The following is a 27,595-nucleotide window of genomic DNA, read 5'->3' as shown; positions in this document are numbered from 1 at the left end:
CTCATGGATGCATTTGTGGGTGGAGGCTTGTGATACCCCACCGAGGTTACCAGTGGAGCCCTGAAAGGAACCACTGGCAGAAAAATTGAGCGCTGTGGTCACTTATAGCCACTGGCAGTGGATGCCCTCCATGTCCCTGTGGCGCCAAATCCTGCATTAGCTGGCAGATGTGACTGACCAGTTCTTTAGATATGTGCAATCTTCAACCACACTGGTTCTCAGTTATCTGCAGGAATGAAAGGCAGATTCTATAGGCCCTGGGTCTAGCTAGGTGCCAACCAGTAATGGCTTTCTGTGGCTCTTCAGCGGCATATGCGGGAGTGGCAGCTACCCCTTCTTCATGAGAGTGCTGCTCTCTCTCTGCACAGCCAGGCGCCTCCATCACTCTCTTCTCCAACGTCTCCACTCTCTGTACCCCATGAGGCATACAACTACTTCACCAGGCTCCGTGATCCTTTTGTGCTACTCCTGCAGGATGAAAGAGAGAGACATGTGGGAGAGCATGAGTGTTCTAAGAACCTCCCTTGGTTAAGTCTGAAGGCTCCTTAATGCATCCCGGAGAGTGTCGGCCACCAGTTGGATGGCCGGAGTTTAGTGCGCTGCATGGGTGCCTGAAACCTCACCCACCTCTGCCCCACTCCACCTGACCAATTGGCGGCAGTTTTGCCCACTGGACCACATGCTGTGCTCCCAGCTCAGGCGCAGGCATTCTCCTAACCCACACTGCAAGGCTGTGCTGTTAGCTTGAACCATGGGGGAGACTGGTCCAAACCAGGATGATGACATTGCAAGGGGCTGTAAACTCTCCACCAGTGACCGCTCCATGGCCAGCTTTAGCAAGGAGATTGTACAACATGCCCAGTTGTCCAACTGTTCTGCAGTCCACTAAAATGCTCATTAATTTGCAGTCTGTGCCCGGGGGGTGAAAAGCTCTGGGGCACTTGGTGACACTTTCATGTCTCTGTTGCTTGAGTGCGCAGAGAAATTAGAGGCCTGACTTTAAGCATGTTAATGTGGCTGCATCCAAACTGTCTCAGCTGCAGAGGAATGGTCACTTTATCCAAGGTTTCCCTGATGCCTGGCCTCTTTCCTCCTCCTAATTTTGCATGTGCTTGTGCACAACCATCAACTGTTGCCCCCAACTGTAGCCTCCAAGTCGCTTCAATTGCAGGGCAGACCTTGCCCGCCCCCACCCCAACTTGCCTCAACCACATGGCAGCGCTTGCCTCCCCCCAGCTCCGGAACTTCCCAACTCACCTCAAGCTGGAAGCCCAACAGGCGATCCTGGCGAGCGCAGCGCAATGTTACTGTGCACTCACCTCCGAGCTCCCCTCAAAGTACAGCCCGCAAAGTGCACACCTTGTATATGCTGTTGTGAAACATGTTGGCGTGCAATGACACCAATGTGCTAGGATGATCCAGCGTGGGGGGATGATTCCGGCAGGATGGCCATATAACATGCAGATGTATTACAATGAAGTTCCCAACAGTCCGATGGTGGGAAATGCGGCCCGCCAGTCGCGGGCAGATCAAACGATTACAAATTGGTTTCACAATGTCATGAAACTGAACTTTGGCCTTCTTGGCATAATGATCCCTCATGCCACCGAACACGCCCAATGGCAGCAAGCATGGAAAATTCCACCCTATGGCTTTTGACATTCCCATCTGGAAAGATAGGGGCACGATTTTTAGCTCGGTGGTCGTGCACCATCAGTGAGCCTGGGAGCAGCCGGAGAACAGACCGCCGACAGTGATCAGCCCCCAACCGCAATTTCATGCTGGCTGGCTAGTTAATGGCCAGCTAGCGTGAAATGCAGGCTGAAATGCTCAGCACTGCCAGGCTGGGGATTGACGTAAACATGGGCACTGGGAAGCGCAGAAAGAAAACTCCCTGAAGGCAGAGTGCTGCCTCGAGAAGCTGAAGAATTTAAAAACAATCAGTAAAGATTTTAAAATCCAGAGAAAAATGTCCACGCATCAGAATCAGTCACCTGAATCGTATAGATGATGAAAATTCTGCCCAGAGGTTTTTTTTAAATTTGATAACATAAACCTCATCTCGCCCTTTGATGAGGTTTAATCAAAAATGCAAAGTCCGCCTGGCAGATTCGCTCGTCCGCCAACCATAAGGTTGGATGGACCACAAAAAATCGGGGACAATTGGAACTTTAATGGGTTTAATTGCCCTCTTAATTGTTGGTGGGCGCGATTCCGACTTTTGCGCGCACGCGCCGACTGAAATATCGTGCGAGCGCGGGATGACATTCAGATGCTTGCCTGACATCATCACGTGATATTTATGCTCGAGCAGGTTGGGCACGCACCCACTGAGCTAAAAATTCTTCCCTAGGCCTGGATTAAACTGTGAAGTCAAGTGCAGTAAAGTTCCCATCGATGATTCAGATCCAAGAATGCTAAACATAAGGAAGGAGTAGTATCATTCTTTTGCTTTTCATATATTCCTAGAATTATTTGTCACTTACAATATCAATATCAATGGTCTTTTGATACCAATTATTGAGGAAATACAACACATGACATGGAACGATTTGCAACAATCAATTTGCTAAACCTTTTCATTTTTAGTGTATTAAGACTTACCTTTAATGTGTTTCTCTCCAATTGGCAGCAGCTCACAATTGTGATACAGTTATTGGTCATGGAACAAATATTGTAATTGAAGTATTTGTTATGGTAGAGAAAAACTTTTATATTTATGTTAAACTTCATTCTGCTTTTAGGATTTGAAACCTGGTAATTTGGCTATAAATAAAGACTGTGGGTTGAAGGTAATTAATCTTTTTGACCGGTTGTAAATACATTTTACTTTGTCTAATATCCAGAAGTTTCAAATTGAATTTCCTCTATTTTCTAACCTCAAATTCCAATTAATTTAACTGAAAAATGTAATATGTTTGCGGACTGATGGTAAGAGTACAGAAACCTATTGGTTTCATTTATACTTGTCGTTTTTTTTTAAGCGACCTTGAATTACCCAGAAAGAAATGTTTCAAATTGGATCTGCATATTTTTCTGACATTGTAGATCATTGACTTTGGTCTTGCTAGACACACTGATTCAGAGATGACAGGATATGTGGTCACACGGTGGTACCGTGCACCTGAGGTCATCCTGAACTGGAGGCACTACACTCAGACAGGTGAGTCCCCATCATGCTTAATTGCAAAAAGTAATTTATTCCCAGGTCACAGTATTTCTGTTATGGCATGAGTGAAGCTTATTTTGTATAAATGTTTAAAGCACATTGAGATAAGATAAGAACTAAATATAGAAAGTGCCGGAAATACATAGTAGGTTAGTCATCATATGTAAACACAAATTACTACAAAAATTTACATTGAAATAGCACCTTTAATGTAATAAACATCTTGAGGCGCTTCACAGAAGTGTTTCCAAACGACATTTGATACCGAGCCACATAAGGAGATATTAGGAAAGGTGAGCAAAAATTTGATCAAAGAGGCATGTTTTAAGGAGAAGTGGTGATATTTTGGGAGGGCGTTTCTGGGCTTAGGGTCTTGGCAGCTGAAAACATGACCACCAATGCTGAAATGATGAAAATCAGGAATTCTCAACAGGCTAGAATTAGAGGAGCACAGATATCTCAGAGGATTGTAGGGTTGGAGGAGGTTACAAAGATGGGGAGGGGCAAGGCTATGGAGCGATTTGAAAATAAGTCTGAAATTTTAAAATCGAGGTGTTGCTTACCCTGGAGCCAATGTTTGTCAGCGAACAGAGCAGTCAAGAACAAACAGGATTTGTTGCGAGTTAGTTATGGGCTGCAGATTTTCAGATCACAAGCTAAGAAAGTGGAATGTCAGCCTGGAGTGTGTTGGAATAGTCAAGTCTATGAACAAAAGACGGTGTAATAACTTAGGTGTGAAGCCCTTCTGTTTACAGATTTCTAGCATTGGTAGAATTCGTTATTGTAAAATGATGAGTTTTATTTCTGTAATTCAAAAATAAATTATATTTTTTATTAAGGTATATATGGCATTCTGTAATGCTATTAAAATTATTTGAAATTGAATTAGCTGCTGACTGTGAACAAAGTTTATTAGCAAAATGTAACTAAACTAGTGAACAGAAGGTTAAATTTGTGGGGGTGGGGAGTGTGTGTCCTACTAATAAAAATGTTTTATGGCCCATGAGCCATAAAATTAAGATTCAGTGGCTCAGTGATGCACACAGTAAGCAAAATTATGTTACATTTAAGACTTTATGGCTCTCGATGCCTTAAAATGCTCAGTTCCTGGTATTTCTGTCATTTTTCAGTAATCAGCGTTGGGAATATTGCCATTTTATACTACAGATGTAGTGTCACCTGTCTTCATTTGATTCATCCTTTTGTCCCCTTGGCTATTTTATTCCATATCCTGTTTGATTCTTAGATAAAATTCGCTGCACTCATTCGCTGCAGTAATGTAATGCAGACTTATAGAACCAATAACAAACGGTTGCTGCGGGTGTTTGTGACAGATCCATTAACCACATCATGGACCCCCAACTAAATTCTTTTGGGTATAGGATGCCAGTTTTTTTTAAATATTCATTTATATGACTGGCAGGCAGATAAAACAAAGAAAATAACACACTTGCGATATGCTGCAGTACCCTGCTAGAGCAACCTGTGTTTTTTTAAAAAATATAAAAATTTTTAGGATGTAATCGACCCTGGCAAGGCAGCATTTAATTCTCCATCCCAAGTTCCCCTTAGAATGTGGGTCGATTCCTGTGGAACTTGTTTTAACAACTGAATGTTAAGCATTTCCTGGTCCCTCCAGAAGTATCCAGTCCATAAAGGGCACTAATTGTGCCTGGAGCCCACTATGAATATATAATGAAGGTTCCTGAAGAAAATCTGCCAATGAAGGAAAATTCATCCCTTAGTATGTGGACACACATCACAGCTTAGCTGGATCCATATTGTTGCTTAACCGGGAGCTAATCAGTGAGCACAGGGATGATAGATGCACAGGACTTGCTGTGAGTTGGGGCGTAGGCAGCAATGTTTTGGATTGCCTCAACTTTCTGGAAGGTAGAACATGGAAGGAGAACCAGGGGAGTAGTCTATGAGCTTTGTTTGGGTATAAAGCTCTTCTGTTCACAGATTTCTCACATTCATATGTTTTGTTTTGTAAAATGATGATTTTTAATTTCTGCAATTAAATAAAAAATTGTTGTTATCTTTTATTGTATCGTTGTAATGGTATTAAAAAGTACATGGCCCAGATCTTCTGAAGAGCAGCAATCATTGTCGGATTGCCAGTCCACTTGAAAATTCCCCCGACTCGATGCTGCACCACATTTCTTCCAGGACCTTCCAAGCCTGGCTTTTCCAGAAATGTGAGCACAGCATCCCTCAGAGAGCCCCCTCAAAGCGGAGTAGAGTTGGGGGAAGACAGGAAACGCCCTATTTTTATGGCATCAGTTGTCATTTGATAAGTTTAAAGGTCCAGCGTGAATGTTAGTGAATGAATGAGTGGATGAATGTTAATGGATAAGATGGTAGGGCGGATAGGTAAATGAGTAGTTAGGTGAGGTAGTAGGTAGATGAGGGGGTAGTCGGCTCGGGAGGATAGCTGGGTGGTCGGGAGGTTAGTCAGGTCAGGTTGGGCTGGAGGCGAGGTTGGGGGGGCTGACCTAGGCTTTGGAGGGTAATCAGGTTGCCAGGGAGGTAGTTGGGTGGCCTGGGGGTAGTTGGGTCAGTGTGAGTGATTCAGGGGCCAGTTGTGTACCTACCCAGATGTTAGGTTTTAATCTGTCTAACATTTCCTGGGTAACTCTCCAGGCAAGTACTGAGGAACTGTCCGAAGTCTCTGTCTCTAGCTCAGAGACCGAAATTTTCAGAGAGTCCAAGCAGCAGGGAATTGCCCATTGGAAATTGAAACTTTCCAGGCAATTCCCATGTAGGTCCATGCATCAGGACTTCCACACGGTCCTGATGTGCATCTCTGTCATGTGTCCGATCTCCGACGATCTGGAGAACGGAAGATTTGGGCCCATATTTATATTAGATTATATATTCTTCATTAACCTTAACTTTGGTTGAAGTATCAGGATGCAACATGTGGTCCAAAACACAGTACAATATTTTGTTTATTTTGTAAGGAATGTAGATGACAGCTTTCCCCCTTTTTGTTTTCAATTTCAGTTGATATTTGGTCTATTGGTTGTATTTTTGCTGAAATGATCACTGGCAAGATACTGTTCAAAGGAAAAGACTGTATCCTTTATCCAACACTGGTGATGTAACTCATATACCTAGTGTAAGCCATACAGATCTAGAAGGTACAGATTCAAATATCTAACCTATGCTGATTTAGGTGATCCCAGCTAGGTCTATAATAAGGGTGGAACAATTTTTGTCAATGTCCCTGGGTAGGGAAGGAACAAATTAGCCAGTACTCCTCCACTAGATTGCTGTCCATTGATTCCTGCTGAATGGTGCACATGTGTAGATGTAGATGTGTGATGGGGACAGCTTGGCTTGACAGTACTGTCTCCTGCAGTTAAGTAGCCATTCACTCTTTGTCTAAACCCACACATGAAGAGTGACTGCTTAACGCACATTTACACTACAACTGTTGGGTTGATGAAAACAAACTTTGCTCTGTACCAATGCTACAATTAAAGTGTAAATACAGCCTGAATCTGAATCAGCAACAAATCAGACATTGGAGCAAAGTGGGGTAAGAATTCCTGGTGTAGGTAGTCTTACTCTATTTTTCTTCAGAATCATGGAACCTCATAGTTGAACACAAGTCCATGATTTCTGCAGATGAGTGGTATAAATTGGAACTGAAAATTGTTATCAACTTGGGAACGCAATAATGTGAGAAACACTGAGAAATATGTAGCCAATTGGCTTTTGGACTTGTGGAAGGTGTTTTCTGATTCCACTGTTAATTATTTTCTGTATCCCATTTCTTCACATTAGATTAATTGTTTTCTGTACTATTATGATCCCAGCTGAGATTACCCCTGGACAAGCCTGATCCCAGGTTGGAACCCGGCTTGATAGATCCTAACTTTTATTTTTTTGTTTTGTGCAGAGTAGCTACTGAACAGAGTCACAGAAATCAGCTGATGAACTTATAACAAAAGAATAAAATATTTATTAAAGAAAAAAAGATGAACGATATTACATTACTCCTTCGCCCACACCTATACCTTTATGCTAGTTACAAAAGCCTATCTTAAACTCTAATATTCACAGTAAGTACACAGTTCATATAAACCAATAGGCAATCTGTGGTCAGACACACCCCACACTCTGAATACAAGTGACAGATGTCACCTCAAACAGATGCTATGGATCACTCCTCAACCACCCCCCCATCCCAGACACTTGTCATGCCACGACCCGACCAGTCTCACTAAACTCGATCTTTCACAAGAGGGTTTCCAATCTCTACTCTCCAAGAATTTGCCTTGGAATCTTTCCCCAAACTGACGCTTTCTCTCAGACGTCTTGCGCAAGGGTCCACCTCCAGGGTTACGAACTCTGCTTCCAATGTTCATCTCCCGTGGGTCACCACATGCATTCAAACTTCCTTCCATGCACTCTCTCTCAGATGTTCAGCCATGCCAACAGTACACCATTGCTTCACATGTCCATAAAGAGTTACAGCCCTTCAATTGTCTCTTTACACCTTCTGATTTCTCACAAGCTGTTTTGCTTTAAATCTGCTTCCTGCAGCTTTTCTTCTCTTCAAGCTTGAAGCTTGGAGCTTTTGTCTGCTCCTCACTCTTAACTTCATCTAACAGGACCTTATCAAGGTCCCTGTCCATCCTTTGATTAGAAGGTCTTCTTGGGACTTTCTCCTATTTCTGTCTCACTCCTTGGCCTTGGGATCAGATTGAATTATTTTCTTCATTAGCTTGGAGCTTGCCATCTATCTCTTTTCATGTCCTGCCTGTTCTGGCACCTTCTTCCAACTGAACACAAACTGTTGTTTTTTCTGTGTGGGTGGGTGGGTCCTGCCTCACTGGACCCCTGTTGCTAGGCAACAGCACAGTTTTTTTTTACTCATTTGCTTTAACTTCTCCCTAAGAGTCATAAAACTCAAAGAAATGCAGGCATCTTTTATAGTGAAACTAAAACTCAACTTGACTTTTTTTCAACACAAATACAGAAATACAAACTTAAACTTTAAACCTAAAATTCATCCCTAACACCCACAACTATAAATATAACTTATTAAATTGTTTTTATTTCCTAGCAGTACATCTTGTGTTTCTTATTGATTCAAGCACTTTATTTAATTTGGATGTTTATTTTTTGCAAAAGATTTTTTTAGGCAGATTAGTCCCATTTGTGATTCAGTCTCTTTATTAAATACTACAGTAAATGTGTTGTATGCCAGAAATTAGAATAATTTTCTGGAAAAACTCAGCAGGTCTGGCAGCATCAGCGGAGAAGAAAAGAGTTGACGTTTCGAGTCCTCATGACCCTTCAACCGAACTGAGTGAATCCAAGAAAGGGGTGAAATATAAGCTGGTTTAAGGTGTGTGTGTGTGGGGGGGAGGGGGCCTTGGGTGGGGGGAGAGAAGTGGAGGGGGGTGGTGTGGTTGTAGGGACAAACAAGCAGTGATAGAAACAGATCATCAAAAGATGTCACAAACAACAGAACAAAAGAACACATAGGTGTTAAAGTTGGTGATATTATCTAAATGAATATGCTAATTAAGAATGGATGGAAGGGCACTCAAGGTATAGCTCTAGTGGGGGTGGGGGGAGCATAAAAGATTTAAAAATATATAAAAATAATGGAAATAGGTGGGAAAAGAAAAATCTATATAATTTATTGGAAAAAACAAAAGGCAGGGGGAAGAAACAGAAAGGGGGTGGGGATGGAGGAGGGAGCTCAAGACCTAAAGTTGTTGAATTCAATATTCAGTCCGGAAGGCTGTAAAGTGCCTAGTCGGAAGACGAGGTGTTGTTCCTCCAGTTTGCATTGGGCTTCACTGGAACAATGCAGCAAGCCAAGGACAGACATGTGGGCAAGAGAGCAGGGTGGAGTGTTAAAATGGCAAGCGACAGGGAGGTTTGGGTCATTCTTGCGGACAGACCACAGGTGTTCTGCAAAGCGGTCACCCAGTTTACGTTTGGTCTCTCCAATGTGGAGGAGACCACAATGGGAGCAACGAATGCAGTAGACTAAGTTGGGGGAAATGCAAGTGAAATGCTGCTTCACTTGAAAGGAGTGTTTGGGCCCTTGGACGGTGAGGAGAGAGGAAGTGAAGGGGCAGGTGTTACATCTTTTGTGTGGGCATGGGATGGTGCCATAGGAGGGGGTTGAGGAGTAGGAGGTGATGGAGGAGTGGATCAGGGTGTCCCGGAGGGAACGATCCCTATGGAATGCCAATAGGGGGGGGTGAAGGGAAGATGTGTTTGGTGGTGGCATCATGCTGGAGTTGGCGGAAATGGCAGAGGATGATCCTTTGAATGCGGAGGCTGGTGGGATGATGTGAGGACAAAGGGGACCCTATCATGGTTCTGGGAGGGAGGAGAAGGTGTGAGGGCGGATGTGCGGGAGATGGGCCGGACACGGTTGAGGGCCCTGTCAACGACCGTGGGTGGAAAACCTTGGTTAAGGAAGAAGGAGGACATGTCAGAGGAACTGTTTTTGAAGGTAGCATCATCGAAACAGATGTGACGGAGGCGAAGGAACTGAGAGAATGGGATGGAGTCCTTACAGGAAGCAGGGTGTGAGGAGCTGTAGTCGAGGTAGCTGTGGGAGTCAGTGGGTTTGTAATGGATATTGGTGGACAGTCTATCACCAGAGATTGAGACAGAGAGGTCAAGGAAGGGAAGGGAAGTGTCAGAGACGGACCACGTGAAAATGATGGAGGGGTGGAGATTGGAAGCAAAATTAATAAATTTTTCCAAGTCCTGACGAGAGCATGAAGCGGCACCGAAGTAATCATCGATGTACCGGAGAAAGATTTGTGGAAGGGGGCCAGAGTAGGACTGGAACAAGGAATGTTCCACATACCCCATAAAGTGACAGGCATAGCTGGGGCCCATGCGGGTACCCATAGCCACACCTTTTATTTGGAGGAAGTGAGAGGAGTTGAAGGAGAAATTGTTCAGTGTGAGAACAGGTTCAGCCAGACGGAGGAGAGTATGGGAATTGTTCGGGCCTCTGTTCGAGGAAGAAGCTAAGAGCCCTCAGACCATCCTGGTGGGGGATGGAGGTGTAGAGGGATTGGACGTCCATGGTGAAGAGGAAGCGGTTGGGGCCAGGGAACTGGAAATTGTTGATGTGACGTAAGGTGTCAGAGGAACCACGGATGTAGGTGGGAAGGGACTGGACAAGGGGAGAGAGAAGGGAGTCAAGATAACGAGAAATGAGTTCTGTGCGGCAGGAGCAAGCTGAGACGATCAGTCTACCAGGACAGTTCTGTTTGTGGATTTTGGGTAGGAGGTAGAAGCGGGCTGTCCGGGTTTGGGCGACTATCAGGTTGGAAGCTGTGGGAGGAAGATCGCCAGAGGAGATGAGGTCAGTGACAGTCCTGGAAACAATGGCTTGATGTTCAGTGGTGGGGTCATGGTCCAGGGAGAGGTAGGAGGAAGTGTCTGCGAGTTGACGCTCAGTTTCGCGAGGTAGAGGTCAGTGCGCCAGACAACAACAGCACCACCCTTGTCAGCGGGTTTGATGACAATGTCAGGGTTGGACCTGAGAGAATGGAGTGCAGTAAGTTCAGAGAGAGAGATTAGAATGGGTGAGAGGAGCAGAGAAATTGAGACGACTAATGTCACGCCGACAGTTCTCAATGAAAAGATCAGGAGAAGGTAAGAATCCAAGAGAGGGGTCCAGGTGGAGGGAGAATATTGGAGATGGGTGAAAGGATCCGTTGAACGGGGAGAGGACTACTGCCCAAAGGCGGCTTTTGTTTTTTCCAATAAATTATATAGATTTTTCTTTTCCCACCTATTTCCATTATTTTTAAATATTTTTAAATCTTTTATGCTCCCCCCACCCCCGCTAGAGCTATACCTTGAGTGCCCTACCATCCATTCTTAATTAGCACATTCGTTTAGATAATATCACCAACTTTAACACCTATGTGTTCATTTGTTCTGTTGTCTGCGACATCTTTTGATGATCTGCTTCTATCACTGCTTGTTTGTCCCTACAACCACACCAACCCCCTCCACTTCTCTCCCCCCACCCAAACCCCCCCCCCACACACACCTTAAACTAGCTTATATTTCACCCCTTTCTTGGATTCACTCAGTTCGGTCGAAGGGTCATGAGGACTCGAAACGTCAACTCTTTTCTTCTCCGCTGATGCTGCCAGACCTGCTGAGTTTTTCCAGGTAATTCTGTTTTTGTTTTGGATTTCCAGCATCCGCAGTTTTTTTGTTTTTATCTCTGTATTTAATTGACTGCCACTGCTCTTCAAGAAATGCCTACCTCCTTGAAAAAGTTCTGTTTGTCTCTGCGACAAGATTTCCGTATCTCTCTTTTGCCTTGCTTTCCATTTCTCTCCTGGTATTTGACAAGGTGTTTACTAAAACCCGCTTTCACAGCCATATCTCCTTTCTCAGTGACTGTCTCCGTCTCCGACTTACCCCACTTGGATTTCAACTGAAATTCCACCCCTCATGTTTCGAACCCACCCAGGATTACAGGTGTCTCCGGGACATAAAACGTTTCTCGGACTGCAGTTCCCGTCACATTCTGAGATCCACACTCAGTGCCATGCGCTACCATATGAACACACTCGACCTCTCCCTCCAGCAGCACCGCCGTACCCTTTCTCAAAGCTGCGCGTGCCCCCAGTTTCATTTTATTCTTCGTCTCATCCGACGCCTCAACAAGAAACTTTTTCTCTTTCTCTCAAGTGCTAAGAAACACAAGCTCCAACAACTCATCAACACCATCACCCATCTAGGACCCTCCACCCCTGCCTGTCCCTCCGTCCCCACCCCATCTTCCAATCTCAGCCCCAGCCATGTATTCACTATACCCCCTGACCTTCCCCTCTCTGATGCTGAACGTTCAGTGCTCAGCAAAGGACTTAGTTTCATACCCTTATGCCCTTCCCTCAATGAATTTCGGGCTCGGCACGATGCTGAACTCTTCTTCCGCCGTCTTCGTCTCCGGGCTCACTTCTTTGGGCAGGAGTCCTCTCCCCGTTCAATGGATCCTTTCACCCACCTCCAATATTCTTCCTCCACCTGGACCCCTCCCTCTGGATTCTTACCTTCTCTTGATCTTTTCATTGAGAACTGTCGGCGTGACATTAGTCGTCTCAATTTCTCTGCTCCTCTCACCCATTCTAATCTCTCTCTCTCTAAACTTACTGCACTCCATTCTCTCAGGTCCAACCCTGACATTGTCATCAAACCCGCTGACAAGGGTGGTGCTGTTGTTGTCTGGCGCACTGACCTCTACCTCGCGAAACTGAGTGTCAACTCACAGACACTTCCTCCTACCTCTCCCTGGACCATGACCCCACCACTGAACATCAAGCCATTGTTTCCAGGACTGTCACTGACCTCATCTCCTTTGGGGATCGTCCTCCCACAGCTTCCAACCTGATAGTCACCCAACCTCGGACGGCCCGCTTCTACCTCCTACCCAAAATCCACAAACAGAACTGTCCTGGTAGACCGATCGTCTCAGCTTGCTCCTGCCCCACAGAACTCATTTCTCGTTATCTTGACTCCCTTCTCTCTCCCCTTGTCCAGACCATTCCCACCTACATCTGTGATTCCTCTGACACCTTACGTCACATCAACAATTTCCAGTTCCCTGGCCCCAATCGCTTCCTCTTCACCATGGACGTCCAATCCCTCTACACCTCCATCCCTCACCAGGATGGTCTGAGGGCCCTTACCTTCTCCTCGAACAGAGGCCCAAACAATCCCCATCTACCACTAATCTCCTCCGTCTGGCTGAACCTGTTCTCACACTGAACAATTTCTCCTTCAACTCCTCTCACTTCCTCCAAATAAAAGGTGTGGCTATGGGTACCCGCATGGGCCCCAGCTATGCCTGTCTCTTTATGGGGTATGTGGAACATTGCTTATTCCAGTCCTACTCCGGCCCCTTCCACAACTCTTTCTCCGGTACATCGATGATTACTTCGGTGCTGCTTCATGCTCTCGTCGGGACTTGGAAAAATTTAATAATTTTGCCTCCAATCTCCACCCCTCCATCATTTTCACGAGGCCCATCTCTGACACTTCCCTTCCCTTCCTTGACCTCTCTGTCTCAATCTCTGGTGATAGACTGTCCACCAATATCCATTACAAATCTACCGACTCCCACAGCTACCTCGACTACAGCTCCTCACACCCCGCTTCCTGTAAGGACTCCATCCCATTCTCTCAGTTCCTTCGCCTCTGTCGCATCTGTTCCGATGATGCTACCTTCAAAAACAGTTCCTCTGACATGTCCTCCTTCTTCCTTAACCAAGGTTTTCCACCCACGGTCGTTGACAGGGCCCTCAACCGTGTCCGGCCCATCTCCCACACATCTGCCCTCACGCCTTCTCCTCCCTCCCAGAAACATGATAGGGTCCCCCTTGTCCTCACTTATCACCCCACCAACCTCCGCATTCAAAGGATCATCCTCCGCCATTTCCGCCAACTCCAGCATGATGCCACCACCAAACACATCTTCCCTTCACCCCCCCTATCGGCATTCCAAAGGGATCGTTCCCTCCGGGACACCCTGGTCCACTCCTCCATCACCTCCTACTCCTCAACCCCCTCCTATGGCACCACCCCATGCCCACACAAAAGATGTAATACCTGCCCCTTCAGTTCCTCTTTCCTTACCATCCAAGGGCCCAAACACTCCTTTCAAGTGAAGCAGCATTTCACTTGCATTTCCCCCAACTTAGTCTACTGCATTCGTTGCTCCCAATGTGGTCTCCTCCACATTGGAGAGACCAAACGTAAACTGGGCGACCGCTTTGCAGAACACCTGCAGACTGTCCACAAGAATGACCCAAACCTCCCTGTCGCTTGCCATTTTAACACTCCACCCTGCTCTCTTGCCCACATGTCTGTCCTTGGTTTGCTGCATTGTTCCAGTGAAGCCCAACGCAAACTGGAGGAACAACACCTCATCTTCTGACTAGGCACTTTACAGCCTTCCAGACTGAATATTGAATTCAACAACTTTAGGTCTTGAGCTCCCTCCTCCATCCTCACCCCCTTTCTGTTTCTTCCCCCTTCCTTTTGTTTTTTCCAATAAATTATATAGATTTTTCTTTTCTCACCTATTTCCATTATTTTTAAATCTATTATGCTCCCCCCACCCCCACTAGAGCTATACCTTGAGTGCCGTACCATCCATTCTTAATTAGCACATTTGTTTAGATAATATCACCAACTTTAACACCTATGTGTTCTTTTGTTCTGTTGTCTGTGACATCTTTTGATGATCTGTTTCTATCACTGCTTGTTTGTCCCTACAACCACACCAACCCCCTCCACTTCTCTCCCCCCACCCAAACCTCCCCCCCCCCGCCCACCCCCCCCCACCACACACATACACACACACACCTTAAACCAGCTTATATTTCACCCCTTTCTTGGATTCACTCAGTTCGGTTGAAGGGTCATGAGGACTCGAAACGTCAACTCTTTTCTTCTCCGCCGATGCTGCCAAACCTGCTGAGTTTTTCCAGGTAATTCTGTTTTTGTTTTGGATTTCCAGCATCCACAGTTTTTTTGTTTTTATTAGAATAATTTTATTTGACCTACTTCTGTTAATAATTATGGACAAATTAAGTATCTGATAGTTGCTTGTTTTAATACCAGTAATTGATTCTTGACCAAAAGAGCTAGACCTTGATCAGCTAGCACAGATTATGAAAATAACAGGAACTCCTGGTACTGACTTCATTCAAAAATTAGACAGCATTGAGGTAATGCAACGTTTTAGTGATTTTACAAACTGCACATGGCATTCAGTTTGATATAGTGCATTTACATTTTGAAATACTTCATCCCATTATTAATGTCTTTTACACATTTTCTCTTGATTTTTAAGGGCACACTATAATAATTATGCAGAGTGCTTTAGCATTTGGTTTAAACAGAGCCACTTATATGTTTGTCTGTGTGTTTCTATTAAGAATTGCAAGGTTAGACTTTGAACTTCCCCTCTTCCCCATCTGCACCCTCCTCCCCAGACCTCCTAATTTCTAAACATCAACCACTACATAAGGATCTGGAGTTTGTTAGTTTACACACATACTTTCAGCGAAATTCCTCCAAAATTGGCCCAATCATACAAAAAATCTTAGAATTTCAAGGGCAACTTATGTCCAGCCAAATCCACTTCCCACAATCTTTTGCACCAATTTAAAAACTTGTTGCTGGAAGCCAGCCCCACCTACAAAACTGGCCATGCCCCAGATTGAATTACTCACCCTGGCAAGTTTCCATCAATTGTGCCTGTCTGTGAGACTTCAAAGAGGCTCTTGAAATTATGCCGTTAGGCACAAAGGCACTAACCGGCATCTGTTCAAAGCTTTTAAGTGTTAACTTTTTAATTCACAAAGGAACTGACTATTGTACACCAATATACCTAGTAAATGCTTCTGTATAGCTTTTAAAATTCTATTTCAGTTATTTAAAATTGGGATATTCATAGCTGGTAAACTAAATAGTCTGATTAAAAATGCTTACTTTTTGTGATGTACTTTTTATCAGCTATATTGATCAAATTGAGCAGGTTGATATACAAATATCAATAAATTACTTCTAATTGAGGAAGGAAGGGAATGGGTGACCACCAGGCAGTCCAAGAGAAACAGGCAGGCAGTTCAGGAATCCCCTGGGGTCCTGCTCGCAAATCAGTATTCCATTTTGGGGGCTGGTTCCTCCAGGGTGTGCAGACAGAGCCAAGCTTCTGGCACCACAAGCAGCCTGTCTGTACAGGAGGGGAGGAAGAGAGGAAGAACAATAGTAATAGGGGATACTATAGACAGGGGAACAGATAGGCGCTACTGTGGCTGTCAACATGACTCCAGGGTGGTGTGTTGCCTCTCTAGTGCCAGGGTCTGGGATGTCACTGAATGGCTGCAGGGCATCGTGAAGGGGGAGGGTGATCAGGCAAAGGTCATGGTACATGTTGGTACCAATGACATAGGTAGAAAGAGGGATGAGGTCTTGCATCAAGAATTCAGGGAGTTAGGCAGTAGACTAAAAAGCAGGACCTCTCGGGTTGTAATCTCTGGATTACTCCCAGTGCCACGTGCTAGCGAGCACAGAAATAGGAGAATAGCGCAGATGAATACATGGCTTAAGAGTTGATGCAGGAGGGAGGGTTTTAGATTCCTGGATCACTGGGACTGTTTCTGGGGAAGATGGGACCTGTACAAGCAGGATGGTCTACATCTGAACCAGAGCGGGACTAACATCCTTGCGGGTGGGTTTGCTGGTGCTGTTGGGAGGAGTTTAAACTAATTTGGCAGGGAGAGGGGACACAGAATGTTAGCAGAATAGGGACACATCATAATACAATAAAACAATCAAGTCAGAAGGAGTACAGCTGCATTAAGTTTCAAGGGAGTAAAGCAAGGCTGGATGGCCTCTACTTTAATGCCAGGAGTATTACAGGTAAAATGGATGAGTTAAGGGTGAGGATTGATACGTGGAATTGTGATATAGTAGCCATCACAGAGATGTGGCTGAGGGACGGGCAGGATTGGCAGCTCAACATTCCGGGATATAGAATCTTCAGGCGAGACAGGGAAGGGGGTAAAAGAGGAGGAGACATTGCATTATTAGTTAAGGAGTCAGTTACTGCAGTAAGGAGAGATGATATCTTGGAGGGAGCATCAAATGAAGCTTTGTGGGTAGAGTTTAGGATTAAAAAAGGGGTTTCCACATTGTTAGTTGTTTATTATAGACCCCCAGATTGTCAGTAGGAAATTGAAGAGCAAATATGTGCACAATTTGCAGAGGTGCATAAAAACAATAACAGTAGGGTAATTATATTAGGTGATTTCAACTTTCCCAACATTAATTGGGATAGACATGGCACCACAAGCAACCTGTCTGTACAGGAAGGGAGGAAGGGAGGAAGAACAATAGTAATAGGGGATACTATAGGCAGGGGAACAGATAGGCGCTACTGTGGCCGTCAACATGACTCCAGGGTGGTGTGTTGCCTCCCTAGTGCCAGGGTCTGGGATGTCACTGAATGGCTGCAGGGCATCGTGAAGGGGGAGGGTGATCAGGCAAAGGTCATGGTACATGTTGGTACTAATGACATAGGTGGAAAGAGGGATGAGGTCTTAAATCAAGAATTCAAGGAGTTAGGCAGTAGACCAAAAAGCAGGACCTCTCGGGTTGTAATCTCTGGATTACTCCCAGTGCCACGTGTTAGCGAGCACAGAAATAGGTGAAAAGCGCAGATGAATACGTGGCTTAAGAGTTGGTGCAGGAGGGAGGGTTTTAGATTCCTGGATCAAGGGACTGTTTCTGGGGAAGATGGGACCTGCACCAACTCTTAAGCCATGTATTCATCTGCGCTATTCTCCTACTTCTGTGCTCGTTAGCACATGGCACTGGGAGTAATCCAGAAATTACAACCCAAGAGGTCCTGCTTTTTAGTCTACTGCCTAACTCCCTGAATTCTTGATGCAAGACCTCATCCCTCTTCCTACCTATGTCATTGGTACCAACATGTACCATGACCTTTGCCTGATCACCCTCCCCCTTCAGGATGGAGTGGATTTCTTGAAATGTGTACAGGAGAGCTTTTTAAGTAGAGGGTCCTATAAGGGACGGCGCAGTGCTGGACCTAATTCTGGGGAATGAAGCCGGATAGGTGGCTGAGGTGGTGGTGGGGTAGCATTTTAGTGATAACGACCACAACATGGAACAATTTAGGCTTGTTATGGACAAAAAAATAGACAAGTTGCAAAAAAATGTTTTGGATTGGGGGAAAGTGGATTTTAGTTAAAATAAGGCAGGATCTGGCCAAGGTAGACTGGGAACAGCTACTTGTGGGGAAATCTACAGAAGAGCAGTGGGGGGTGCTCAAAAAGAAAATGGGGAAAGTACAGGCTCAACATGTTCCCTTTAGGGTGATAGGAAGGAGTAACAAGCCCAGAGAATCATGGATGACCAGAGATATTCAGGATACAATGAGAAGGAAAAGAGAGGCTTTTAGCAGGTACAAGGGGAGCAAATCAGTGGAGGCATTAGTGGAGTACAGAAAATGCAGGGTGGAGCTTAAGAAAGCAATTAGGAGAACAAAGAGGGGATATGAGAAAGCTCTGGCTGGTAAAAGTAGGGAAAATACCAAGATATTCTATAAGTATATCAGTGGGAAGAGGATAACCAGGGAACGAGTAGGGACCAAGGGGGCAATCTATGGGTGGAGCCAGAGGACATCGCTAGAATGTTGAATGAATACTTCACATCCGTCTTCACCCAAGAGAATGAGGGTGAAGGTATGGAACTCGGGGAGAGAGACTGCGAGGTTCTTGAGCAAATTGATATAGGGAGTGACAAGGTATTGGAGGTGGACAGATCTCCAGGTCCAGATGGTTTGTGTCCCAGACTGCTGAGGGAGGCAAGGGAGGAAATTGCAGGGGCTCTAACCCAAATTTTTAATTCCTCTCTGGCCATGGGGGAGGTGCCAGAGGACTGGAGAACTGCTAATGTGGTTCCGCTATTTAAGAAGGGTTATAGAGATAAGCCAGGGAACTACAGACCAGTGAGTCTCACGTCAGTAGTAGAGAAACTATTAGAGAAAATTCTGAAGGACAGAATCTATCTCCACTTGGAGAGGCAAGGTTTGATCAGGGATAGTCAGCATGGCTTTGTCAGAGGGAGGTCATGCATAACAAATTTGATTGAATTTTTTGAGGAGGTGACCAGGCATGTAGATGAGAGTAGTGCAGTTGATGTAGTTTATATGGATTTCAGCAAAGCCTTTCACAAGGTCCCACATGGGAGACTTATAAAGAAGGCAAATGTACATGGGATACAGGGTAATTTGAAAAGGTGGATTCTAAATTGGCTTATTTGTAGGAGACTGAGGGTGATGACAGAAGGCTGCTTTAGTGACTGGAAGCCAGTGTCCAGTGGCATACCATAGGGATCTGTGCTGGGTCTCCTATTATGTGTCATTTATATAAACGACATAGATGACTGTGGGGCAGGATTAGTAAGTTTGCGGATGACACAAAGATTGGCCGGGTGGTTAACAGTGAGGTTGAGTGTCTTGGGCCACAGGAAGATATAGACAGGAAGGTCACATGGGTAGATAAGTGGCGGATGGAATATGACCCTGAAAAGTGTGAGGTGATACACTTTGGAAGGAGTAATTTGACAAGGAAGTATTCATGAACGGCATGACACTAAGAAGTTCTGAAGAACAAAGGGACCTTGACATGTGTGTCCATAGATCTCTGAAGGGACATGTTAATGGGGTGGTGGAAAAGGCAAATGGGACACTTGCTTTTATCAATCGAGGCATAGATTACAAAAGTAGCGAGGTCATGTTGTAGTTGTATAGAACTTTGGTGAGGCCACAGCTGGAGTACTGTGTGCAGTTCTGGTCGCCACATTATAGGAAGGATGTGATTGCACTAGAGGGGGTGCAGAGGAGATTCCCCAGGATGTTTCCTGGGATGAAGCATTTAAGTTATGAAGAGAGGTTGGATTGACTTGTGTTGTTTTCGTTGGAGCAGAGAAGACTGAGGGGCGACCTGATCAAGGTGTACAAGATTATGAGGGGCATGGACAGGGTGAATAGGGAGCAGCTGTTCCCCTTAATTGAAGGGTCAGTCACAAGTTCAAGGTGAGGGGCAGGAGTTTTAGGGGGGATGTGAGGAAAACCTTTTTTTCCCAGAGGGTGGTGACAGTCTGGGATGCACTGCCTGGGAGGGTGGGGGAGGCAGGTTGCCTCATCCTTTAAAAAGTACCTGGATGAGCACTTGGCATGTCATAACATTCAAGGCTATGGGCCAAGTGCTGGTAATTGGGATTAGGTAGGTAGGTCAGGTGTTTCTCACGTTTCGGTGCAGACTCGATGGGCCGAAGGGCCTCTTGTGCACTGCGTGATTCTGTGAATGCAAATTTTTTTTAAAAATACACTCTAAAATGCTGTTTGATTACACTGTCTCATGGAAGATTTTACGTTCAGCGAAATGAAAATAAGTTTGAGTGAAAACTTGTGCAAAAAAATTACTTTGTAAAATCAGCACAATTTTGAAGGCAATTTTCCCCCAGATCAATTATTGTGCCCAAAGGGGAAACTTTTGCACGTTACTTTCAAATTGATTGAGTCAATTTAATTTATACTTAATGCATGGGTCTCCATATGTTCTTAAGTTGTGCTTCTTCAGTGCTTTACTAATGTCTAATGTATTATATCTTCATACCACACTTTTCTTCTATTTCTTTCTGTTTTAAATGTTGAATTATTTTGCTGTATTTTTTGCTGAATATAATCATCAATATTTCTGGTTATACTCACCCCCAAAGGTTGATTTCAACCTTAGTAACTTTTTTCTCAGTTGTCTTCTCTCTGTCCTTTGACAATCTGTCAACTCCATTTGTTATTTGTTCCATATATTTGAGTATTCCCATGTTCATAGATTTCAAGCTGGCTCCAGTGTAACATAAAATTAGATAATTTATGGCTTTCCTACAATCTCTGAGACATTTATTTTCGTTTTTAGGCTCGACATTACATCAGAACTCTACCCTACATTAAGAAAAAAGACTTTACTTCCCTATTTCCTAATGCCAGTCCTTTAGGTAAGTTTTTAAAAATTCTTTCACAGGATATGAGCATTACTGGCTAGGCCAGCAATTATTGCTCATCCCTAATTGCCCTTGAGAAGGTGGTGGTGAGCTGCTGCCATGAACAGCTGCAGTCCATGTGGTGTTGGGAAGGGAGTTCCATGATTTTGACCCAGTAGCAATGAAGGGATCTTGATATTGTTCCAAGTTAGGATGCTGTGTGACCTGGAGGGGAACTTGCAGGTGGTGGTGTTCCCAAGCACTTGCTGCCCTTGTCCTGGTAGAGATTGCGGGTTTGGAAGGTGCTGTCGTAGGAGCCTTGGTGAGTTGCTGCAGTGCATCTTGTAGATCGTACACACTGCTGCCACTGTGCGGTGGCGGTGGAGGGGTGAATGTTTAAGATGGTGGATGGGGTGCCAATCAAGCAGGCTGCTTTGTCCTGGATGTTGACAAGCTCCTTGAGTGTTGTTGGAGTTGCACTTATCCAGGCAAGTGGAGTATGACTATGTCAAGCTGATGCTTGCTTTCTCAATTTTGGCACAAGCCTTCAGATGTTAGTAAGGAGGACTTTTTGGGGCTGACTGGGCTGGGTTTGTTGTCATCATTTCTGGTACCTAGGTCTGTCTGGTTTCATTTCTTTTTGTAGACTTTGTAGTGGTTTGCTACAACTGAGTGGCTTACTAGGCCATTTCAGAGGGCAGTTAAGAGTCAACCACATTGCTGTGGGTCTGAACACACATGTAGGCCAGACCAGGTAAGGTTGGCAGATTTCCTTTCCTAAAGGATAATAGTGAACCAGGTGAGTTTTCATGACAATAGACAATGGTTTCATGGTCACTATTTCTGACAGTAGCTTTATGCTTTTTATTAATTGAATTTAAATTCTACTAATTGTCATGGTGGGAGTTGAACCTGTGGGCCTTCTGGAATACTAGTCCAATGACATTACCACTTTGCCACCTCCTCCCCCATAAACATAAAGCTCACACATAAATAAAGTCAATTCAATTCTTAGCATTTACTAAAGTATTAAAAGAACTGTTTTTCCCCCACTGTGAATAACCATTTGAACTCACTTCCAATTTTAAACCTTTGGCGTTTGATGAAGTCCACATGGTCAAAGCTTGAATATCATTTATAAATACTGATTTGTGTGATCTTTAGCAATGGGAATTTAACTTCAACCATTAAATTAGAAAATTAGATTTCTTATCCATGGCTCAACTACTGCACTCATGACATGTAAATTGCTGAGGCAATGATTACATGTAAAATATAACTATTCTGTGGGATCCCAGGACACTTATCGTTGAGTAGCTGCTGAAGTGCTTAAGTGAATTTCCTTCATTCTTACATACCATATTGATACATGACAGGTTATCCAAAGGTACAAAGACCCGTGAAATTATTGGCCCAGATTTGCTGGTTTCCAAATAGTCGGAGACCGGAGATACCCCGAAAGATAGATGCAGGACCCATCGGAAGTTTGATGTAAGCACGTCACTGGTATTGATAGGGGAAGTTAAAACTTTCTATTGCTGGTTTCAACCTGCCTGGATTGCTTGGTGATTGGCCAGAACCACGCAGACTTGGTCTGTTTGCCCTAAACTTACCCTTACTTGAGATTTTCATAGCAGATATAAAACCAGCAAAACTCTTAAGTGAATCAGCTGGAGTGTCAAAGCACTCTAGAACCACAGCAATGTTTAACTCCCCACCCCACACCCCTGCCCCCCGGACAGTGCTACCTCCTTACCCATCCTTCTCACTTTAGACACTTACCTTCTCTCCTGTCTGTGGCTGGGACCTTTAAGTTTACTGGTTTACAGCTTCACTTCCTTTGGCGATCCTGTCCTGCACAGAAGGCCTCCAGGAGCTGCTACACTGCACATTTCTCAGCAAGCCCGGGTTGGATGCCTAGGCGAGAAATGCGCCTGGACTTCTGACCCGGGACTGCTGAGAAATGTGCAGCTCCAGTCTAGGGTAAGTGAAAAGGAGTGGAGTGGCAATCCGATGGTGATTCCCACTCCATGGAAGTTCGGGGCCATTAAGAAATGTTTGTTCAGTGTTGCATTATTGGGAAACATTTAAAAAGTATTTTAGATATGTTTTGGAATGTGCTTTTGTTCCAATATTTTGCGAAAGATTACAAGTCTTTCTCATGTTGAATTTAAGCCGACAGCTATACTACACCAGCAATTTGAGAGCAGTAGCCGTAGTTGTGAAGCACATTTGTTTGCTGTTCACACACACACACACACACACACACATATACACACACACACACACACACGGCTGTGGATGCATAATAATGCAAAAGGAAAGCATACCTTTATTCACATGCTTTACTGCCACAGCAGCTTTCTTTTGTGCTGCAAGAGAATGAGCAGGGATGAACATCCGATCATGTATTTACACTTTTTTGCAAATGTGCACTCCGCCTGCACTCTGTTTGCCTGCACAGTTGTGGTGAGCTGGTTTTACCTGTTTGAATTCCCAGGCTGGGAGTTGTTCATTTGCTGCAATTAGTGCATTTAGTCCAAATCCATCAACAGTGGCATTGTTAATTACAGAATCTCACAGAATCTTAATGGCACAGAAGGAGGCCGTTCGGCCCATCATGTCTGCACCGGCTCTCCAAATGAGCATTATGACCTAGTGCCATTGCCCCACCTTTTCCCCATACCCTTGCATATTGTTTCTATTCAAATAATCATCTAATGCCCTCTTGAATGCCTCGGTTGAACCTGCCTCCACCACACTTCCACACAGCGCATTCCAGACCTGAACCACTCGTTGTGTGAAAAAGTTTTTTCTCACGTCGAACTGCTTCTTTTGCAAATCACTTTAAATCTGCGCCCTCTCATTCTTGATCCTCTTAATGGCCCCAAATCCAAGCCCAATGACCCACCTGAAATCCTGGAAACTCAAACAGGTAAAAGCAGTTGAGGCAGAAATGACTAGGAAACAACAGTGTGGATAGGATCCACATAGTCACCAAGAGTATAGTGGCAGTGAAACAGAAGCAACAGCCACATGAACTCCATAATGCCTGGCTCAGACTCTGATCAAATCTGGGCTTACAGATATTCTTCACCAGCTTTTGATCTTAAAATACCAATAACACCAACCCAGCCTACCTCTATCTTCCACATCTCTAGGACTGAGGAAGGGGGGAAATAATGGTGAAGGAAAGGGGACGAAGAACAAAAGGAAGAACTTGCATTTATATATTACCTCAGGACGTCTCAAGAGCTTCACAGCTAATTAAGTACTTTTTGAAGTGTAGTCACTGTTAATACAAGGAGAAACAGCAGCCAATTTGTGCACAGTAAGGTCCCATGAATAGCAGTAAAATTAATGATCAAATAATCAGTTTTGGTGGTACTGGTAGTTTATGGATAAATATTCGTGAGGACACCAGGTGAACTCCTCTGGTGGTCTGCAAATGTCCGTGAGATCTTTTACATCTACTTGAAAGTGCAGATGAGACCTTGGTTTATTTGAAAGATGGCCCTTTCAAAAAAGTCCAACACTGAAGCATTAGTCTATCTGGAATGTAGCTTAATTCACAACCTTCTGACAGAGGTGAGAGTGCCACCACTGAGCCATAGCTGAGAATAAAGAAACAGTGAAGCGAACTTTGGGTGAATAAACGTGTTAAGGGGAGGTGAAGAACAAGGACGGACAGTTCATATCGAGTAAGAAAGAGAAGTTCCGTTAAAGGAATGAAGTTCGGACAGTCGGTGAGAGAGGTTTAGACAGAGACAGGAGAAGTTGACTGAGTGAGTGGGAGAGAATTTTAACTCTAGACCACTTTTCGGTGGGTAAGTTTTGGTTTTGGTTTAAAACTCATCCTTGTGGCCAAGAATAAATCCAGGCTATTGTAAATCCTGAGTCTCATTAAAATCTCACCTGCAGCTTTCCCATTGAAATGCCTGACCCACTCTGGATGCAATTTCTGGCAGGACAGCCAAAGGCCTATTTAAAATGGAGCTGCACCTCTTAAAGTAAGGTTGCATTTCAGTCTGGTTTTGTATGTTTCCAGGGTGCTGGAAGAAGAATCATCTGAGAAATAAATCACATTTCCTTCATTGTCCAGTATAAGACCACACTACCAGTGCTCATTCCAGACACACTTGCCTCTTTTTTGCTTACAATCATTAAATTCTCTCAGCATTTCTCCCTCACTTCACATGGTGTACACAAGCATCCCATTCAATGCTTCCTCACCCTGCTTGCATCTTGCTGAGAGGGGGAAGAAGCAGTAGCAGGATAAACCCCACACACCCACTCCCCCTCTCGTTCTGTAGGACAAAACAGCACACTAACTGAGAGGATCAAATCTGTGGGAAGACCAGCTAACCTAAAGATCATCAATGAACCTGAATAACAAGCTGTGGAAATTTATAGGCCTTCTAGAGCTGTATGCATCAGGCTTTTCGAGGCTGAAATCTTCACTGAACAGGGTCTTTGACAATTACCTATACCTCTTCATTAGGCACATTCAGCCAGCTTGACTCAATCAAATTACAGTGATGCATGTCTTCTCTGACTGTGAAGACACCAAATGCCATTCTAACTCATCTTTTCTCTGGGTCCTTCTCAACAGCCAGATCCCTCTAATGAATACCCCTCAGAGGAGGAGAACCTTGGAGGAGTCACCACCACATGTCCCATCATTCTCAAGCACCAGCACAAACATTGGCACAGTAACTGGGTTGAAGGGTGAGGGGTGTGTTGGTGATGTCACTAGCACATGTGCATAGGAGCAGGTACTAGTGGCAAGGCCAGCTATGGCTGAGCACACTAGAGCACAATGTTCTCTTGTAGATCTACTGGGGACAGAAATAAAGGGCAGGATTTTCCACTTGGCGTACGAGCGCGCGCCCAACATGCCTTAGCGTGAAACAGCGCACAATAATGTCGGGTGAGCGTCCTGATGTCATTGCGCACTCACGCAATATTTCAGTCAGTGAGCACACATGAGAGTCAGCAGTGCACCTGCCAACAATTAAGAGGCCTAGTAAGGCCATTAAAGTATTAATTAACTACTATTTTTCGCTGCCTGTCCAACCTTACGGATGGCAGATGGGCGAATCGGCCAGGTGGCCTTTGCATTTTTGAGGAAACCTCATCCACGGGCGGGATGAAGCTTCCGACATTCGTTAAAAATGTTTTGACATAACTTTTATTATGTTTCTGTTCATGTGAGTGAGTCCTATGTGGGGACATTTTTTTCCGATTTTCAAAGTGTTTATTTTTGATTTTAAGATTCTTCAGCTCCTTGAGGCTTCAGGGAGCTTTCAGGTCGCGCTCCCCCAGGCATGCACAGACTTTTGCGCTCGCCCTCCTCCCACCGCCACCCCGGCAGTGCTGAGCTTCTCAACACGCCTTTCAGGCTGGCTGCCTGTTAATTGGTCAGAGGTCTTCACACAGACCACATCTGCAGCATTGCCACCATACTAAATGGAATAGATTCAGAACAGATCTGGCTTCACATGCCGTTGGCAGCAGTAATGAAATTGTTTACAATCTTTAACCTCAGGCACAGCATCTTCCTCATTCTAAGTTTTATAGTGCCTTTCATAACCAAAGTGCTTTACAACAAAATAAGTCACTAACAAAGTAGTTACTATTGTAATATACGAAACACAGCAGCCAATTTGCACACAGCAAGGTTCCACAAACAGCAATTAAAGAAATGAGCTGATCATATATTGTTCATTGAGGAATAAATATTGACGGCGGCACTGGGGAAACTCCCCTGCTCTTCTTTGAATAATGCTGAGGTATTTTTTTCATCCATCTGAAAGAGCAGACAGGATTTCGGTTTGGTGTCTTACCAAAAGACAGCAGCTCCAACAGTGTGGCACTCTCTCAGTTCTACAGAAGTGCCAACTTAGATTATGTACTCAAATATCTGGAATTGGACTTGAACCCACAACCTTCTGACACATAATCAGTGCTACAAACGAGCTAAGGGTGACACCGCTTAATTTTTAATCCTGTTTTCTCTCCTCCCACTAATTCCATACCCTTAGTCTTCTCAAGTGATCTCCAATATGGTACCTTGTAAAAGGCTTTCCGAAAGCCCCTGCACTCTATGTGCACTACATTTCCCCAAGCTATCATGTCCATTACTTGGCATTTTTTAAAGAAGGTATGATCATACCTCTTCTAATCTGTGCTTGCTACTTCTAATTATTTTCACTGTGTGGTGATTTAATTCTTCGTGACTTTAATTTTTTCTTTGCCATAGATGTTCAGTTAACTGACCCATAATTACCTGGATTAGTTCCATCTCCCTTTTTACTACATTGGCTATTCTCCAGGTTTTTGGCACACAATTGCTCAATAAAGCTCTGAAATGTAATTTCTATGGGCCTCAAAAATGTCCTTCCTCATTTCTCTCAGGTTCACAAATGTATTCATCAGACCCTGTTACTTTTTTTCTTTTTCAGCCTGACTAAATTCGCAAAAATGTTCTTTTTATTCTTTTTATTCATCATAAGATTGATTACCTTGTTCTAATCAGAATTCACCTCTGATATCCTCCTTAGTAAATACTTAATGCAAAATGCTCATTACATCTATGTGCCATTTTTGATCATTCTCTACAAATTGACAATCCTCTCAGGCTTCGCTTTGAACAATTCTATTTTTACTAATGCTCTTGTAAAATACTTCACTATTCCTTTTGTGTTTTTTAAATTTGTTCCCTCATACTGCTTCAATTATCCTGCTTTTAACCATTTTTCTTAATTTCTCAAAACCTTTATGTTTTCATTATTGTTATTCTTACAGTGCACAAAGACCCTGTTCATC

The 27,595-nt window shown here is 44.3% G+C and overlaps 1 protein-coding gene across 4 annotated transcripts in view; it reads left to right on the top strand.

Moving 5' to 3' along the window:
* LOC121281849 (mitogen-activated protein kinase 13-like) overlaps nucleotides 1-27,595 on the top strand; it is a 92,810-nt gene that overhangs the window by 51,291 nt on the left and 13,924 nt on the right. For 3 of the 4 annotated variants that reach the window (XM_041194906.1, XM_041194904.1, XM_041194908.1), the window contains 5 exons: nucleotides 2,745-2,792; nucleotides 3,049-3,163; nucleotides 6,179-6,250; nucleotides 14,843-14,922; nucleotides 20,704-20,782. In XM_041194906.1, coding sequence (XP_041050840.1) covers nucleotides 2,745-2,792; nucleotides 3,049-3,163; nucleotides 6,179-6,250; nucleotides 14,843-14,922; nucleotides 20,704-20,782 — 394 coding nt within the window. The remainder of the gene's footprint in view (nucleotides 1-2,744; nucleotides 2,793-3,048; nucleotides 3,164-6,178; nucleotides 6,251-14,842; nucleotides 14,923-20,703; nucleotides 20,783-27,595) is intronic. The other variant, XM_041194905.1, reaches the window with a different exon arrangement.

The sequence above is a fragment of the Carcharodon carcharias genome, chromosome 9, assembly GCF_017639515.1.
Source record: "Carcharodon carcharias isolate sCarCar2 chromosome 9, sCarCar2.pri, whole genome shotgun sequence".
Taxonomy (NCBI): Eukaryota; Metazoa; Chordata; class Chondrichthyes; order Lamniformes; family Lamnidae; genus Carcharodon; species Carcharodon carcharias.
This window is presented reverse-complemented; position numbering and strand designations above follow the sequence as displayed.